Source organism: Marmota flaviventris, chromosome 13 (genome assembly GCF_047511675.1).
Source record: "Marmota flaviventris isolate mMarFla1 chromosome 13, mMarFla1.hap1, whole genome shotgun sequence".
Lineage (NCBI taxonomy): Eukaryota > Metazoa > Chordata > Mammalia > Rodentia > Sciuridae > Marmota > Marmota flaviventris.
In genome coordinates, this window is record NC_092510.1 from 87,455,299 (window position 1) to 87,474,662 (window position 19,364).

Sequence of the window (19,364 nt, forward strand, 5' to 3'; positions counted from 1 at the left end):
CAGGTCAGGTCCCATGGCTCCTCTGCTCAGAATCTTCCAGGGACCTTCCATCTCACTCGTAGTACAATCCAAAGTTCACCTCACCCTATACAAGAGTCCGAATCTGCCCTCAGACCCACACCTTCTGTTCCTCAGATCACACCTCCTACTCCTCTCTTCTCCCACTTTCCTCCAGCCATCCTGGGCTTCCTGCCAGTGCAGAAACAATGACCCATTTGTGGGCTTCTGTCACTGACCCTTGCAGTTTCCCCTGCAGAGAAAGCTCTCCCCCACATATTGGCATGGATTCCTCTGGTCTCGCCTTGAAGTGCCTGTTCAAATGTCACCTTCTCAGAGAAAGCTCCTCTGACCACTCTCTATGATGACAAATCCTGCTCCAGCTACAGCTTCCGGTTCCTTATGCCCTGCCCTCCAGCACCCACCCCATGCCAGTGTATGTATATGTACTTGTTTACCTGCCTATTGTTGTTCTACCCAACAGAGCTTTTCACAGGCATGGAAATGTTTCAAGTTTGTGGTTCAAGTAGGTAGCGCTCTTCACATGAGGCTATGGAACACTTGAAATCTGGCTAGTGTGACTGGGGATAAGAATACTTACCTTTATTAATTTCAATTAATTTAAAGTAGTTACATATGGCTTATGGCAATCATATTAGACCATGCAGAATTAGTGTCTCCTGCCACACACACTAGATCAAAAGCTTCATTAGGCAGAGATTTTTTGCCTTTTTTGTCCACTTTTATGTTCTCATGGTTACTCAGAAAATATCTATTGAATGAATGGATGAATGAACGAATGAATGAATGAATATGCTGGGAACTTTCTGTGTATTATTTCATTTACTCAATAGTCTTGTTGGTTATATTTTTTGGTTCCAGGGTTGAACCCAGGAGATCTTAACCACTGGGCCACATTCCCAGCCTTATTTTTTATATTTTTATTTTGAGACAGGGTCTCACTAAGTTGCTTTGGGCCTCGCTAAGTTGCTGAGGCTGGCTTTGAACTCATAATCCACCTGACAGATGTGTGCCCCCATGCCCAGCTTGTTGGTTGGGTTCCATTTTAAAATTTCCTGGTACTCAGAGATGTGCAGTATCTTGTTACAGAAAACCCAGCTAGCAAGAGGTAGGCAGGATCTGAACTCAGGGGTGTCTCTGGTGACATTCAGACCATTTGCCTTCCTGGACTTGAATGATGTGTTCTCTGTGGTCTTTTCTAACTCTGAGTTTCTGTGATTCTCTAAAAATTTTCTCCCTTACCAGGAAATGGAAGCATGTGGTTACAGCATGAACTGCATAGATGGGCCTTTATGTCAAGCCCCTGGTCAATGGCTCAGAATCCAGGCTCTCTTGGCAGAAAGGGCAGACCCACCTTCGGCCCATGCTCTCCCACTTGGTAACCCCAGCCCCGTCTCCCACGGCTCACCAGTTTCTGGGTCGCAGAGCTGCTCACAGGCATCTGTTGTCCTTTGTCCACAGAGGTCCCTCACCCACGGGGAGGTGGCATTGATCTGGTAATACAGGGACAGCTTGGCCGGGTTTAACCAGTCGGAGATGTCCAGGTAGCTGCCTTCGCTCACCACGAAGCTGCTCCCTAGGGGTGAACAGAGAAAGACAGCTACTTTCTCCTCAATTTTAGTGTCTTGCTGCTGATGCTGTAGGATCAGAGAGGTGCATACAAACCACCATTCCCCTGCCCCTGACACCAGATCTCACGAGTCTAAAGGCATTTTACTGAGCATTTATATTGTGACAGTAAGGTGCCATAAGTCAACAGAGGCAGAGGTAAATCAGACACGAGAGAGAGAGTTCAGCCTAGGGGTTAAGAGTAGGTCCTGAGGACTGAGGGGGATGTGGGTTCAAGTCCTGATCTGAACTAGCCATTAAAGTCACTCGGTGCCTCTGGGACTTGGGGATTTCATCTGTAAATGGAAATATTAATGAGGCCCACCTCAGCTGTGAGAATGAAATTAATTAACGTGGATGAAGTGCTTAGCCAGCACCTGACTTGTTCTAGTGAAGGATGATTAAATGTTAAATTTCAGGAGGAATAAAACAGCTAGCGTCCCTGTCATCCAGGCACTGCCTCTAGAATAGGGACCACAAATGCCCACAGGGGTTGGGTGAGTGATTTATAGGAGAGACTGGCTGAGTGTAAAAAAGGAAAATAACATTCAGGCCTCCTGTCCTAGTCGTGTTATGGATTTTGTTGTTGTTATTATTTTTTTTGTTTTGTTTTCTGCTGAGAGGGAACCAACCAAACCCAGGCCTTCGCCTATGCTGGACAACTGCTGTACCACTGAACAATATCCCCAGCCTGATTTTAATTTTTTATTGTTATTTTTATTCCGAGAAAGTTAAAGTGATAGAGATAGGGACACAGAAACAGGAACAGATTTTTAAAAAGTCTCAAAGGAAAAACTCTGCAGTCACACAGTGAAACTTTTGATTTGGGAAACATTAGGGATAAGGTGGGGTTTGGATCAAAGGGACACTGCAATCTATCACAATGGAGCAGCTGTGAAGCAGTTCCAGCAGGCTCTAACCCTGTGGGACTAAAAGCCAGGGCATCAGATCAGATTACCTTCAGGAGCGGCTGAGGATTCAAGTTTTTATTGTGATCAATATTTTTACAATGATGACGCAAATCTGTTCCTGAAACATACACAGGCCAGAATTCTCTGTTTTTGTGATCTGTGTCCTGAAATGCCCCTCATGAATTCATATGATAGACAGTTAACATACATACACTTACATGTGTATAGGCTAATATATTGCACATGCATGCATAATAATACATAAAATCATATGTGCACGCAAATATATTCCACACATATGCATCAGTGCACAAACACAGATGCATACATCATTTTGGGGTAGGCAAGAAACAGCCATTCAGGGTGGCTGAAAATGGGTTGTAAATGGTGAATGCACATAGATATCAATAAAGAAAAGCAAAGGTTGAATTTCACAGGGTTAAAAAAAAAATCTGACTGCAAACAGCACGAGGCTTCATAAAGCTGAACTAGAAGAGTGGTTCTGGATTCGCGGCAGATCTAGGAAAACTCCACTCCATGAGACATTCAATTGTGTTTCACAATTAATATGGCTTGGCTTCTCCCCTGTGTCTGCCTCTCTGTACTTCACTGTCAAGCTAAAAGTCTTCAGTGATGCAATTTGAATTCCCCACAGGAGGACTCAGTTAATAAGTATCAGATTGGTTTGACAGAGAGCTCTCTGTGACATCATATCAGACTCTGCTAACTGACCTAAGCTGGGACTCAGTTTGGCTCAGGTGACCTGCTGTGGTCCAACATGAAATGGTCAGGGAGGGGGAATCACAGTGATCTCAACTGGCTGCCAGAGCACCTAAGGCTGTGGGTGAAAAAGGTTCCCTGCAACAGGTAAGGGCAGAGCAGGCTGCGATGATCTTCTCTAACTCACATAAATATGATAATTTCTACTACCTAAAGAATGAGTTCCCAGGGAAAAGTTCAACTGACAACAGTATTTTTGGTGTGGATGGAAGAGGTGTCCACATAAATAGCAGGAGCAGACAGCATCAGGTACTGAGATAAGGAAATGACCACCCTTGAATCTGGCCCTAAAATCCTTGGCAGCTAAAACAGGGGGGGAAAAAAAAGGAAGGAGTCTGTTGGATTCCATATTTCACATTCCTGGCAAGTGAAGATATGCAAATCTATCTGCAAAGCCATATTTCCCCCACTGGAACTAAGCCCAAGCAGAAACATGTCACATGGGTCCTTGAGCAAGGCACCGAACATCAGTATCAACTACAGATTTTTCTTTTAAAAAGCACAGTCATGCTGTTTAAATGGATAATTCTTGTATTTATTCTCACTAAAGACTGAGGGATGGATATTGAATTGTGTCCCAGGGCTGAGTTTGGTTAATCCTGCTACTTCAGGAAAGCTACACAGTGCAGCGATAAAGAGAACAGTCAGCGAGATAGGAGTTCACATCCTCTTTCTGCTCCTTACTGGTTCTGTCAGCTTGTGCAAGAAAACAAGCCCTCAGTTACTACCTATGAAAAGCATGGATACCCACACCCTTCATAGAGTTAAGATCCAGATTCAATGAGACAAGTTATTTGTCTTAGGTCAGGATCACCAGAAAACAGATGCAAAGACAAAGACTGGTATGCAGGAAGCTTGGGGGGCACTCTTGTAAGGGGGTAAGCAAAGCAGGATTGAGCAGAGGGGGAAGTCAAACTTCTGGAAAGTCTCAACAAGTTCTAGTTGGTTCCATAGGCACTCTGGAACTGGGATGGTCCTTCTGAGTTGAAGTCAAGGCAGCCTTTGTACCTCTACCAGTCGTGGGCTGTGAGTTTTTCCTGGGGAACAAACATAACCTTGGATGAACTGTTCCCTTTCAATGAAGGACATTTCTCCAGTAAGAACTCATCTGACAGTGGACAACCACCAACGTTCCTGGTGGCTGGGGGAATGAGTAAGCCTTGGTGCTAACTGGAGACCGGGGTTCAGCATCACAATATCCACCCCTGTAAGTCCTGGGCACACTGTGAAATCTCACCTAACCAGAGCCATGTTGATTATTATTTGGACTTCTTATAAACTTGGATTTTAAATAGAATATTAGTTATCAGGTATCAAATATGAGAAGTATGAGTTTCCTTGGAAGGAACTGGCTTGAAAGTAGGTAGTTCAGACTAGATGTGCCTCCTCCCCAATCCACAAACCTAGCCCCCAGTGGGATGGAATTTGGAAATTGAGCCTCTGGAGGTGATTAGGTCATGAGAGAGAAACTCTCATGAATGGGATTCATACACTCATAAAAGATAACCCAGAAAGCTCCTTGCCCCTTTCACCTTGTGGGGACCCAGAAAAGATGATCGTTTGTGAACCAGGTAGCAGATCAGTCTGCCAGCATCTTGATCTTGGACTTGCCAGCTCCAGACCTATGAAATATATGCTTTCTGTTGTTTATGAACACCCAATCTATGGCATTCTGATAGAGCAACATGAATGGACTAAATCAGCAGGTTACCTTCACTTCCCTACACAGAGATGTACAATTGGTCTAATGGCAGAGGGGAGCTATTGTCCTTGGAATGTCTTCTGTTCATCCCTGGGAATGTGTAACACAATCTGCTCACTTAATCCTCACAACAGCCTTGTAAGATAGGTATTTATCTATTTTCCAGAAGGATACCATGAATTTGGGGAAGAAATTGATCTGGCCAGATCTGCACAATTAGTAAATGGCAAAAGTGAAAACTGAAGCAAGACGGTTCAGCCTCCGGAGCTGGGACCTTCCGGTTATTCCAGGCTGTCTCGGGAAGCAGGGACTTTGGTTGGGTTGTTTTCTGTTCTCCTTTCACCACGCCTCCAGTAGTCTGCAAACTCCTTTAATGCATAGAGTATAGTGTTGGAGGACTTTTGTTTTCTCCAATAGACTGATTTCCTACAGGAAACAGGTTGTGATTCATTAGTCCTCATCAATTTGGCTCTTGGTAAAATGCCTATAACATGCTGGGAGTTTAGTGAATGTCAAGTACATTAATGATATCAAAAATTCCTTGTTTGACTAAGTTAAATTTCTTCTCACTTCATGGTATTATGAAGTAGAAATGCTTATGAATCCCCCTCCCCCAAATTTAGTGTTTTTTTCATCATGTGAAGGCCAGAAAATAAAACTAGTCTTTTAGACTCTCCCAGTTCAAACTAAAACTTGAACTTCACTATGTTGGTCCCTGAGTTCTCATATACCCCATGGGCATGGAAAGGGATAACTAAAGTACAGACTCAGGTAGAAGGGTTTCATGGAAGGAGCAAGGAGATACAGCAGGGGCATACCGTACCAGATAGTGCAAAGGAGAGACTTTGTATCAAATTTAATGTGTTCATTTAACTAACACTGAGTAAACCTCTCCCTGTTTAGTAAACAGACATAGAGACTGAGAAATGGGCTGAATTCATTGAGAATATTATGGACTCAATAAGGGTGATCAAATATATGTACAGATATCTATAATAAAAACTATAGTGGGTTGAGGACTTCCTGAAAAGGCTAGACATTGTCTTTGGACATAAGAAGAAGAAAAAACAGGAGCTGACAGAGGAAGCATTGAGAGGTGGCCTTTAAGTTAGACCCCGAAAGATGGGAAAGGGAACAAGAAACCAGACAGAAGTCAAGGTAAAAGGAGCAAAGCATGACGAGCTATGTCCTCCACATTATATGGCAACCCATGTGATATTCACTCCATAAGGCCCAACTCCAGACCAGGCTCATACTTCCCCTAACCCTTTTAATACTTAGGAGGAATCTCACTCAAACAGTAGCTTCACATTCCATGCTGCAGGTTCACTCATTCATGCATTTGAGACACTATGCAGTATCAAGCCCTGCACTGGGCTCTCGGTGAATAAAAGCTGACATTTGCTACCAAGTTCATAGACCAAAAAGGCAAAGCAGACATGGAAACAATAAGGCAAAGCCTGAGTATCCATTCCCCTCCCCCGTTTCTTATCCCATCTTACTGAAGGCAAATCCCACACTTTATTTAGCTCTATAATCAGCATGGTCCCTAGCATGTAGTGGAGGCTCAGAAGATGCTGGGTGGGTGTGGAGAGAATGAGGCAGAAAGGAGCAATATTAAAGTCAAAGAGTATCAAGAAGCACTCTCTGAACAAAGTCTGGCATTTCTTGGGAATCAATACTCCCCAAGCAAAGGAGTAAAATTCATTGTTCCATGTGCCTCATATTTCTTGAATTTTCTTCTGGACTTCTGTTTTATTTTCTTGGCTTCATGTTAAAAATGCACTCCCATTACTGGGTGCTCTAAGATTCCTCTCTAAGATACTCATACAGATCCCCCCAGAGAGAAATGACTCTGAAATAAATCTCTGCCAAATGCTCTCAACTTCAAAATGTCATGTTTCCTTATTTTTAAACACACACACACACACACACACAACATAACACACATACACACACATACATATGCACACACACAGGTTTTTCTCCCACTGCCTTGTGGGAATATACATCATCTAATTAGCCAAATGGATTTTCAGTTCAGCCCAATCATTTCCTTATCTAGCATCTGAAGACCAGCCTTGCTCAGGGGACTGCACGGGCACGGAGGTCCTCATTAACTCTGATCTTCAATTACATTGATTATAAGCCTGCTTCTGTAATTGTGCAGCATAGATCAGGGGTGAGCTGGGGAGCTCAGGCCACTCTGTAATGTTCTTTGAAAAGCCAGAGGCACATCAGCCCCCAAAGAAACAGAAAGCTACAGATGAGAACTAAAAATACCACTGAAGGTGGTGTCACCAGATAAAAATTGCCTGGAGAGCCAGACAGCAGCTGCGAATCCCTTTCATTATACCTCGAATCATGAGACAGACCTCTGAGACCCACGGATGAACATTTCAAACACAAGTCTCTGGTCACAGTGGTGAGTGGGTAGCCGACCAGTAAAAGACGGTCTTCTCAGTTGCGGTGCAGGGAATGTTTTGGCCAGAAGCATTTATTTGTCTTTCTCAGCTTTCTTTGGCTATGAAATAATTAAAGATTCCACTTATTCTATTTGATCACCATGGTTTCTTTCTACCTGTTGAGGTCTTGGACCTGGGAGAAATGTCGTTCCTCGGAACAGGATGAAAAACCAAACTCTGACGAAAGAGAAATGAAGACCACCCCTGCTATCAGCCCAACAGATCCCTGAAGTGTGTGTTCACTAATGCCCTATTCCCCAGCCTATGGAGCCCAGAGTCAGGCTTGCCACCGTTAACTGAAACTATTTAATGAGTGGGTGATCAAACTGCAAAATCAAGTTTGAGACAATCTGGATAGCTAGGAGCCATCAATCTCTGAGAGCATTATTACAGGGATCTCTGAGAGGATCATCAGCCAGTCAGCTCCCCTGATCTTCCCCTTCGTCCTCTCTTCCCTCCTGACATTTTATTTTCCATTTCCTGGGGTCAACTTCAACCTTTTCCTGTTCCTCTGTAAGCTCCCTACCTGTTATGGGCTGAATCATGTTCCCCTCAAATGCATGTTGTAGTTCTAATGCTTACTGCCTCTGGAAGTGATGGTATTTGAAGACAGGCCCTTTGCTTCTTTAGGTAAATAAAAATTGAATGAGGTCATTAGGGTGAACCCTAACCCAATACGACCAGTGTCCTCCTTAGAAGAGATTAGGCCATAGATGCACGCAGAGGAAAAACCCCGTGAAGACACAATGGGAGGCCACCGTCAACAAGTCAAAGAGAGAGGCCCCAGAAATAGCCAACCCTGCTGATCCTTTGATCTTGAAATTTTAAGGTACTTTCCATGGCAGCATGGCAAATCGATATACTACTACTACCATCATATTTGACAACTATCTCTTCATTCTGCCATTTGCACACATTAATCTTTATTTTGTGCCAGGGATCCCTATGGATTACATTTCAGAATAAATTTTTCAAGTTTATAAAACAAAATGCACAGTGTTACTAGGGAAACCAACAAATAAACCCAGTTTTATACATGGGCTGCTCAGGGGTTCATGGAGCTTAGAATAAAAGCCCTAGTCTGACCTGTGCTCTTTTCACCCATTCCTCAGATGCCCAGTGATATGTACAACCTGGTTCCAAATACTTCCAACATCACTGGAAGAGAGACAATGATGATACAGGATGAGAATAAGATGCACATGATAAGAGGGGGAAAGAAGCTAAGAAGACCCCAAGAAGTTCCAGTAGCTATTTTAAAGAGGTCAATCTCTTTCTTTTGCTTCATTTTACAAGAAATACAATTTTTCCAAGCACTGAAGAAGACAGAAACTTGGTTAAGATTGGAATCTTCTTCGATTCATCATACAACAGATCCGAATGTTATGATACTATAATAGTTACATATTTAATTTTACAAAATATCAGAAAACTGAGAGTTCTTTGGTCCCAGAATTGACTATTTTATTATTCTCTAAGAAGCCTTTTAAAACATTTTTCACAAACCATGTCTCACCCATGAAATTGTAATGCTAGAGATATACTGTGTATCTGTTTATGTAGTATTGGTAGAGCTTGCATATTATATTTTGGTGTACATAAAAAGAGTACAATTATCTCACCCTGCATATGAGAATCCATTTTCACTCAATTTTTTGCAAGTGATCCTCAGCAAAGATGCCTGCTCCAGTCACACCCTCTTCTTTTAGAGATAAGAAAACTTGGGTTAAGGAAAGGGACCAAGGGGCCTAAGATCCCATTGGGATTAGGGAAGTGCAGTCATGCACAGCATCAGGAGTCTTTGATCAAAGAAGAACCTCATATCCAACAGTGGTCCCTTGAGAGGATAAGGGCTGAAAACCTCCCATCCCTAGTGACATTATAGCTGTCATAATGTGTTTGTGGTGATGGTGGCGCTGCCAGTCATATGAAAGGGTGACATGCACAACTATGTATGGAACTTGTACTTGATAATGACAATAATTGTCCATGTTGCTGTTTATGTATTTACTAGTAGACATTTATCATTACTTAGGTTGTAGGCTTCTACCTATTAAAAATAACTTCACCAAAAAACAACATGGCCTATTACACCAGCAGCAGCTGCAGACAGCTCATCTTTACCAGTCTCTTCATTGCATCATTTTCTCTTGTGCTTGATTTGAGTTCGTGTTGCTTTGCTCATCATGGCCCCGGGAGCGACAGACTATACCAGATGCATATACCATGTAGCCTGGGTGATTAACAGACTGCACCATCTAGCTGGTGTAAGGACACGCTACAAGGTTCACAAAACTCAAAGCGCACCCCATCGTTATGCAATAAATGACCTAATGTATACACCTAGAATCTGGATTCTGTGACTTCCACCCTCCCAGTGCTATGAAGAGGTGAGATCAGTGATTGAAACTGGTTTTCCAAAGGTCACACAGCTGAGAAGTGTCAGGGCAGGAATAAAACCCAAGAGTTGTAACCTCTGGCTCAGGTTTGTTGCAGGATGTCACACGGACCACCAAGAGCAGATCCTGGGGAGCTAAGGGAGGGTCATGAGGCTAGGGCTTCCTCCCTGGGACAGGAAATGTTGACAACTTGAGAGGGCCAGGGCCTGGAAGAAACTTTGACAGCACATCACCAGATATGACAGAGGAAGCGACGTGGAGGTGGCTTCTCCAGAAGCCACTGGGATTGTGGGTGTTCTATATTAGAAAAATAGCAGTTTTCAAATAAAGTTGTATCTCGTTCCTCCTCCTTCTGCCCAAATGGAGATGTCCCTGAAGTGCCAGGCCCAAATTTCCTCTGGGCAATAGCTCTGTTTCTGTCATTTTCTGTATTCCCCACCTCAGATCGTGATCAAAGTCTGGCTAGGAACAGATTGCCACAGAATTCTACATGCCTTTATAGATCCCTGCTCTTGCTTCAAAGTTGAGTTAGGGGTATTTGAGTCTGAACAAAGGATGTTTGAAGTTTTGACATTTTAAAAAAGTATTCCGTGCGCCCCCCCCCCCCCCCCCCCCCCGGGATACAACAATTTGGTACCAAGCTGAGTAATGGGAAAAGAACAGAGTCATGCAATGCTTCTCAGTTTTCTTTAACTTGTTTAAATTTTTAAGGAAGAAATTTGGTTAAAGATGTAGAGAGTTATTTACTCTTCATTTAAGAATTGATTTTCTTTTAAAAAATTTTTCTTCATCATGTCATTGGGAATGTATGCATCAAGCCCAATCTCAATGTTGGCTTTCTTTTTGATCTAGGATCAGTGTGTCTTGAATGAACATGGTAGACAGTTGCTCCCAAAACCCAAAGGTCCTTTAGCTTTGACTTTCTAATACTGAAAAATCACTTTCTCTCTGTCAGCTGCCCAAGTAAGACATGAACTGAGATGGGAGCTTTGACAGGAGTCAAAGAAGGGCAGATTTAATCCTGGCCCAGTCACTACTTGTTGTGTGATCCTGGAACAAATCACTTAGTCTTGGCAAGCCTCCTCCATTTCCTTATCGGGACAATGGGAATTATATTCCTTCATAGAGTTTCTATGGCCATTAAATAAAATTTAAGTGAATTTCCTATGGACAGAACAGTGCTTGGCTAGGGTCTTTATGTTGTACTATTCTAGAGGACACGTTTTATGTAGGAAGCCATGCATTCTAGGTATAATTATATGTCTATTCATAAATATAACACATTATTACTGCATATTTTGCATATGTATATGCAATTGGATATTGGCATGAGTTTTATATATTTTATATATTATACACACACACACACACACATATGCATACATATGAGTACACACACATAAGCACAGATAGTTCCATTAACAACTATATCCCACGCAGACAATGCCTCCTGAAATTGTGCAACATGGTAGTCCTGCCAGAGACACAGGAAGACAATAGTTTAATTTTGAAAAAGTCACTTTGCTCTCCCCTACCCAGGTTACACTCATTTCCTCAAGGCTGACTTAAAGCTTTTTCCAGTAGCATCTCTTGATGTTGACAATATCCTGGGGTACATTGGGTAGGGAAGGAATGGAGATGCGTTGCAAGCATGAGGGGCCCTAGAAGAATGCTTGGCATGTATTAGGTTGGGTACATTTGCAAAACTTGTGGCTGAGATGTGGATGGCTTGCAGAAGGACCCACTGAAATGCTTGTGGCCTTTTGTATCTAGCAGTTTAATTACCTTCCCTGTCCTGTGCCTTCTTCTTTGGGTCTAGCCTTTCTTATGAGATGTGCTTCTCTCTGCCTTTCCTAAGAAATCTGCACTAACGTCAGGGGCTGTTTGGCAAAGACGACTCACAACTGTGAGTACTAAGAATAACCATATTAGCAATTCCTCCCAGGATCTGTTTCATTACTACACTGTGGGTTCAATGCCAACCGACCAAATTAGGCCCAGGCACCTGCCTGCTTTTGTCTCTCACTGTCAGTGTGTGTGTGTGTGTGTGTGTGTGCGCGTGTGTGTGTGTGTGTGTGTGTGTGTGTGTATTGCTTTTTCCTCCAGATCTCTTGCCTTCTACTCTCTTCTTTTGTCTAGAAATGGCTTCAGTATAGAAAGCGCAGACCTTGAGGTTGGCCAACCTGGATCCAAAAGGCTCCCTTAAACTCACCATTTCAGTGACCCCTGGAACATGCTCAGTATTCTTTTCTCAGTTTCCTCATGTAGAAGAGGATGAAAAGTACTTGCCTTATAGCATTTGCACGAATATGAATGTGACTGTGCGTGTCTAACACATTGAATGCACCTCTCAAATGAAAAATTTTATTGTTGCTACCGCTGCTGCTGCTGCTTCTATTAATCTAATTGACCTTAGAAACACTGCCCATTTTATGGACAAGGAAATTAAGGCTGAAGGAGGCTAATGGTACATGTCCTAAAGCACACAGATAGAAGACTGATGATTCAAAACTAGAATTGTGGTCTGCTCATCCAAAGCTTGGTAACGCCAGACGGCTTCCCATTCCTCTCACTTCAAGGAACACCTGTTCACAGTACTAGTATATTTTATTGTTGGGGTGGGGGGTGGCTTCTGTAAACATTCACCTTTGGTTATTTCTCTAAGTACCAAGCTTCCCATGGTAGCAGCTGAAACATAAATCACACCATATTGAGGGGGAGAGAGAAAAGTGGCAGGGGAGGGTGACATAATATTGTAGTTCAATATTTAATATCTCCAAAGACATGTAATACATCCTCATGAAATTTCCAGGAGATATTTTTCTGGAAACTGGACAATAATTCAAATTAATGCTAAGCCTAAATCTAATTGTTTTATGATGTTACAAAGGACTACATGGGGCAAAGCTTCCAAAAAATCAGAGGTTTCAACAGTTATGTTGATGGAACAGATTTCATTGTCTGGCACGGATGTGAACAGCTGCCTAAGTATATAATATTGGTACCAGGAGCAAGATAATAAAGGAGAGCTGCAGCTCAGGTACACCAAAGCAGTCTCATCAATCACCCTTCAGCTGCCAAACCCTATTATGAATTCTGGGAAAGGTAAGGAGAGTTGCCATCATTTCCATGTCACAAAGAAGCATCCTGCACAAGTTCCACACAAACCTTAAAATAGAATCCACAAGTCCACACTTCTGGTACCCGTCTTCATCTACCATCACTTTACTTCTTAGCAGCCTGGTTTTGACTTTGACTCCTGAATGTATGAACTCCTACAATTGACACGTGTCCAGTGCGCATCACTTACAAGCTAGGTCTGGCTAAAAGGGTGGGGAATAAGACAGACATGGCACTTGGCCATCAAGAGTGCATAATATAAGAGTGGTAAACAGTCACATGCACCAACACTTACACAACTGAAAGTATGAACAAGTGCAGCAAAGAAAACAATGGGCTTCTGTGAGTCCTGGCGGGGTGGTATACGTGTGTGTATGCACACGCGTGTGATGTTGTAATAGAAAATGGAGGGTGGTAGTGTTAAAGAAATTATGTTTCCTCTAAAGGGGAAAAAATATGTGAAGTGTCCAAGATAGAAAATCATTGAGTTCTGTTTCCAGGTGGAACTAACAGTCTAACAAAGGATGATAGCTAAACTGAGAGACATGCAGGACGTCTGGTACATATTTATGCTTTTGCTTTCAAACTTAATTGTCCTTTCTGGGGTGCTGAGTATCTGAAAGAGCAGAGTTAAATAGCCAAACTATGAATTTGTGACTCCAAATTAACCCCTATGGTGCACAATCACATTTATACAACAGGAATGGGCAATAGCAGAAGACATAGAAAAGACCAACCAAAGTTGACTGTTTCACTTTTGCAAAGAAACAGTCAATGACCATTGTTTCTGTTGTTGAATTCATTTAGACAATGAAGCCCTACTGTATTTGAGAGAGAGAGAGAGAGAGTCCAGTGTGGTGTTGAAGGGCAAAAATATGGAGTGAGGCAGCCAGCATTTGTGTTCTGGCCCTGCAACTAACAAGCCAAGTGATAAGGCTCTAGTTAAATGGGCTTTCCTTCCTCCACTATAAAAATGTGCATAATGATCTCATAGGAACGTAGGAGGTAATATATGTAAATTAAATTTCCGTTGTTTCGAATTACTCACTTTTAATGTAAATTAGGTAATACATGTAAAGTGCTTAAAACACTACCTGACACATAATAAATGCTTAATAAATGTTAGTATTCTTACACTATTACTACCTACATGTATTTGATCATCCTGTTGTGAAATAAAAGAGAACGCTTGTTCAAATATAGTTTGGCAAAAAACAAATACAATAACCAAGACTCCCATTTAAGCAACATATTAGCTTTGGATATAGTTGCACAAACAAAAGCCCATTCTGTGACTCATTTCTACTTTCCTAATTGCCTGTTCCTGCTCTGGACCTCAGCCAGGAGTCAGTCTTTAGCCGCGACATGGATACGCATGCATCAGATTGTGTATGCGCATAAACAAGAACACACAGCTCCTGTGGCCTCTGAGGACTGCAAAGAAATGGCATTAAAAGTGAATGATTTGAAACAACTGAAATTTAATTAAAAACAAAATTAAAAGTTGTTCCAAGCCTGGCGCTGCAGCCAGCAAGACTCAGAGGAAATTAGTAAGTGCTACTAATAGCTGGATCCAATTCACAAGCCTCTACGAGGAGACAGCCGGAGCAAAGAAGATGCATACCTTTTAGATGAAACAATTAAAGATCACTTCTGAGAAATAATCACAGACGGTATCCCAGGGCAAAAAGGACCATTAGTTGCTGGTGTGTTTCTTTTGGACTTGCTCATTTCCATTATGGAAAAGTGCTCTGAGAGTCCCCAATAGTATCTTCTTTGGCAAAAGAGAAGGACAGTGATTTTGAAAATCAGACTTAAACAAGTGTGAGGCGGGGAGAATTTCTTTTAAAAAATACTTGCCACTCACTGCCTGAAATTCGGCTTTACTGATTTACTTATTATTTAAAATTTCAAATCCTCAAGTACAAGTCATTTTCCTCAAATAACGGACCTCATGAGGTCAACTGTCAGCTGGGGGCTGAGCACCAGGATGGCTGAGCATGCAGGTTTTTGGAGCACTGTGAAGGGGGCCATCCCGGAGGGTGGGGTAGCAACACACAGTGGGGCTGATTCTAAGGCAATGTTCCAAGGCGGGTAAAAGAGGTCTGTCTCTGACTCTCAGGAAAGCCTGGAGGTAAAAGCAGCAGCAGCAAAAACTGTCAGGAAGCTGGGTACTGTGGCACATGCCTGTAAACCCAGTGATTTGGGAGGCTGAGTTGGGAGGATCTCAAGTTTGAGATCTTAGCAAGACCCTAAGCAATTTAGTGAGAACCTGTCTCAAAAAAATAAAAATAAAATAAAAGGGACTGGGGATGTAGCTCACTGATAAAGTACCCCAGGGATTAATACCCAGTACAAATAACTACAGCAAGGAAAAAACTGCCAGGGAGCAGGAAGATATAGAAAAGAATCTGAGAGGAATTCCACTAAGGCACATTCACATCCAGCTCAACTCTGCAACCCGCCTTGCTCAGGATGCCCAACCACACTGACCTTGTCCTAGCTTCCAAGTCACTCAAGTGGCTTTGAATCTACTGCTCCCTCTGCCTGGGACACACTTTCCTTCGCCCTCGGGTCTTGGTTTAAATGCCATCTCCTCAGAGAGCTCCTCCCTGACCACCACAGTTGAGCAAGACATCCCAATTCTCTTCCTCAATTTATTCTACACAGCCACTCAACAAATACCACTATTACTTTGCTATTCTGCAAATTTGCTTTGGTGTCTCTCTCTTGTGAATGAAAGCACCATGAAGGCAAGACTAGTCTATCCTTCACAGCACAACATCTCTGCTGCTCCATGACATGCAAGGGGCATAAAGTAAATGCTGGTCCCATGTGTGAAAAAGTTCTGTAAAGATTGAATAAGACATTGAAGGTAAGTAGCACACTGACTGCCACATCAGAGGTACATGATGACTTTTACCTGCTACTCTTACAATTAATTAATATTATTTTATTTGGATTCTAGCTATGAACATGCTCCTTAGAGGGCAGAAGGATGGGGACTGAAAGGGACTAGAGAGCTCCAAATGCTATCATGGTGTCTTCACCTTGGGTGTGGAAAACCCAGTTACCTTGTTACCTATGTGGATCTTACTGGGGTGTGAGGATGGGAAGGGGTGAGGTCACGTGCTGCTCAGAGCTGATGCAGCAAGTAACTTGGGATAGGGGAAAAGCTGAAGCTAAATACTTTCTGCCTAGACCAGTCTCTTCCCATCCTCAGATGAGTTCTTTGTGGAAGAGGGGGAATCTTTTTAAGCTCAATCCATTCTTTTAGGCTCAGCTCATCCTCTATTTTTTCCCCAGACTTTTGTGAGCTCTACCTTAGTGAGAATAATCTCCACCTTCCACCTTGATCTTGGATGGAGCTTTGGGAATATGGCTACTTGGGTTTACTGGCCTCAAGATTGGTTTTGAAGAATCTACCTCATTGTCAAATCAAATGACCTGATTTTGAGTGTGGAAATAAAATTGCAATAGGATCCATAATCACAGTAATAAGATTAAATGTCTCAGACTTATTCTATGAGGTTTTATTTTATTTTAAATGGGGAATGGATCTGCATATGCTGAGTTCCCACTCTATGTTGGATACTATGACACAACGTGGAGGCTATAGAGGTGGAAGAAAGAGTCCCTGCCTGAAAGCAGCACATGGCTCAGTCAGGAAATCGCTGGGCAGAACATTATGCAGGAACATCTTCAGCCTTGGGATGACAACTCAACAGGGAACTCTGGGAGCTCAGCGCAAGGACACTTACCTCCTCTGCAAAGCCAGAAAACATTTCCTGCAAATGTCCACACCTGAGCTGAGTGCCGAAGCACTAGAACACAGCAGCCAGGAAGAGTGGAGGGACTGGGGATTTATGCAAAGGGAAACAAATCTTTGTAAAGGAGCAAAGGAGAATCTAGACCCTAAGGAAATGGCCATTACGTGTGGGCTGCGTGTGAGATGCCTGAAGTGGGGGATGAGTAAAGATAAGGCTAAAAATAGTTTCCAGCTTTAATAGTCTATAATTTAGAAAATTGCCAAGCCGGCTCCTTGGCAATATGCCCAATGTGGGGCCTCACCTCTGTGCCCACACTCCCTTCTGAAGTGGTAGAAGCTGCCATTTTAAATTGATTCCATATTTCAAACATGACACTAGTTCCCATTCCCAGGATTCTGGGCCTCCTTGCTGGCCTCTGTGACTGAGGTGAGTCCCCAGCCCAGCACATTAATGCTGCATTTGAGTCTTAGCAAGAAACAGCCACCCCCAGGAGCTTTGCAATCTCGGGTCACACTAGCACTTGTGTGGGTGCTGCAGATAATCTCTTTCTGCATCTTCCACACTGGCCCCAGTTCTGTGGTGAGACATCACCCAAGATATTATTAAGACCATTCAAGCCTCAGCAAAGTGGCCTGCAGAGACCTGGCAAATTAATTTTGCTGAGAGCACAGTGACATCTCTTATGAATAATTTTCATCCAGGCAGGATTTGTAAAGGTCCTAATATGGTACCATCTTCAGAGTTATTTACATACCTTTTTTTTTTTCCTTTTTGTTTCTGTCTTTTCCCTACAAATGTAGCCAAGAGGTAAACATCTGATTCTTGATCTCATATCAGGAAGCTGGCGCATGAGCAGAATCATAATAATAGCAATTACGTGTACGTGTCTACCATGGCCCAGGCCCTTGCAGTTAGCAACCATTTAATGTGGGTGGCGGGGGCACTCTCGCTGAATGACTGGCATTCTCCTTCCCATGATAGGAAGAGGCTCTGTGGGTCACTTTCGTAGTGACCTCCATATTGTCCCATCCTTGAAGTAGCCGAAAGTGTCTTCAGGCGTAGGTGTGCCTTCCTGCAGCCCCAGGGGTTGAATTACTCTCTCCTGTCCTTGTAACCCTGCCCCTCCTGACCTTTTTAGGATGGAATTTCTAAAGAATGAGGGTCACTTCCAAACAAACATGCTATAGGCCCTCTCCAGCCTCTCATGACTTTCCTCGCCCTCCCATTTGGGGAGCTTGAGGCTGAGAGCAAAGGAGCTGTCCTGAAGCTTGATTTCAAGGTAAAGTGTGTGTCTATGTTTTATTTGGTATCACAGGAAATTCACACAGGCGACCTTAAGTTCAGCTGCCCACGCTGGTCAGGGGCGGCAATTTAATCCTCATAATAACAGACTGATTGATGGTGCATCCATGTTCTCATGTTTCAGAGGAGGAAGGAGGAGTTAGGTTTTGAAGCCATGGGCTCTGGGGTTGGTGTGCATGCTCTCAAAACCTTACTTCACAGCATTGTAAAAGGGAGAGGGTCACCCACTCAGGTTCCCCCTCAGTGGGGTTTCTTGAATCAATATCTGTGTTCCCCAGCCCCTGGGGGATCCTAGGAGGCAAATGACATATCACCTGTGACTCTCAGCTCTCTGGGTCTCTAGCTGCAATCAGTTGCTTGTTCTAACTGCAATTATTTTTGCAGTTCCAGCTCTGAAGAAACTCCCTTATCTTCTTTCTTACTTCTGATGTCCTCGTTGAAGCATTATCATAGGGACTAAGCATAGCAGACTCCTCCTAGAGTCACTTGCCTTAAGCTCTGGAAACCTCAAACTGCTTTTCTCATATCAGGAAGCTGTGGTCAGTCAGGATTTCACATATCCTGTGAAACTGGGGTTTTTCACAGAAAGAAGACATTTCGTTGTCCTTAGAGCCCTCAAGTATTATTGGCAGGACTAATGTTTACTGAATATTGGATATATGCCAAGCAGGATAACCCATAGAGATGATTCCCTGTGATTGTTCCTGTTTCACAGATGAACCAACAGAGGCTTAGAGAGGTTAAATAACTAGCTCAAGCCTGCATAGATGGAAATATTCAGAATCAAGTATCAGGCATACAAAGTGTGAGTGTAGCCCAGACTTAACCAAATTAGACATTGGGTAAGTAATTGTGAATGTACTGAGTGCAAAAAGGAAAGTACAGACCATTTAACAGAAAAAACCCACAGACAAGGAGAGTGAGGACGAGGAAGATAAGGATGCTAATAAAAGAAAACAGTGCCAGGCACTTTCTGTTTGCCAAAACATTCCACCCAATACAGACAACTCACTTAATTCTCACAACTCTATAGATTAAGAAATAATCTGTAAGGGTCGAGTGGCATTGGTACCGTCAAACAGTTATGAACATATATAGCTAGCATCTGAACCCAGATGTGGACAATCTATAATGTGAATCCCAAATTAACAAATTGCATCGTCTTTGGCAAAAACAATTATGGCTCCTATACACCTTGGTTTAAAATCCTTCAGTGGTTTTGTGATGCTTAGTTGCTTCCAGGATAAAAACCCAACACAGAGGACCCTGCTCTTTCTTGTTGGTCTTCC

The 19,364-nt window shown here is 42.9% G+C and overlaps 1 protein-coding gene across 3 annotated transcripts in view; it reads right to left on the reverse strand.

The window, feature by feature from the left end:
• Astn2 (astrotactin 2) overlaps nt 1–19,364 on the reverse strand; it is an 839,030-nt gene that overhangs the window by 471,627 nt on the left and 348,039 nt on the right. For all 3 annotated transcript variants that reach the window (XM_071600871.1, XM_071600870.1, XM_071600869.1), the window contains one exon: nt 1,427–1,594. In XM_071600871.1, the coding sequence (XP_071456972.1) occupies nt 1,427–1,594 (168 nt within the window). The remainder of the gene's footprint in view (nt 1–1,426; nt 1,595–19,364) is intronic.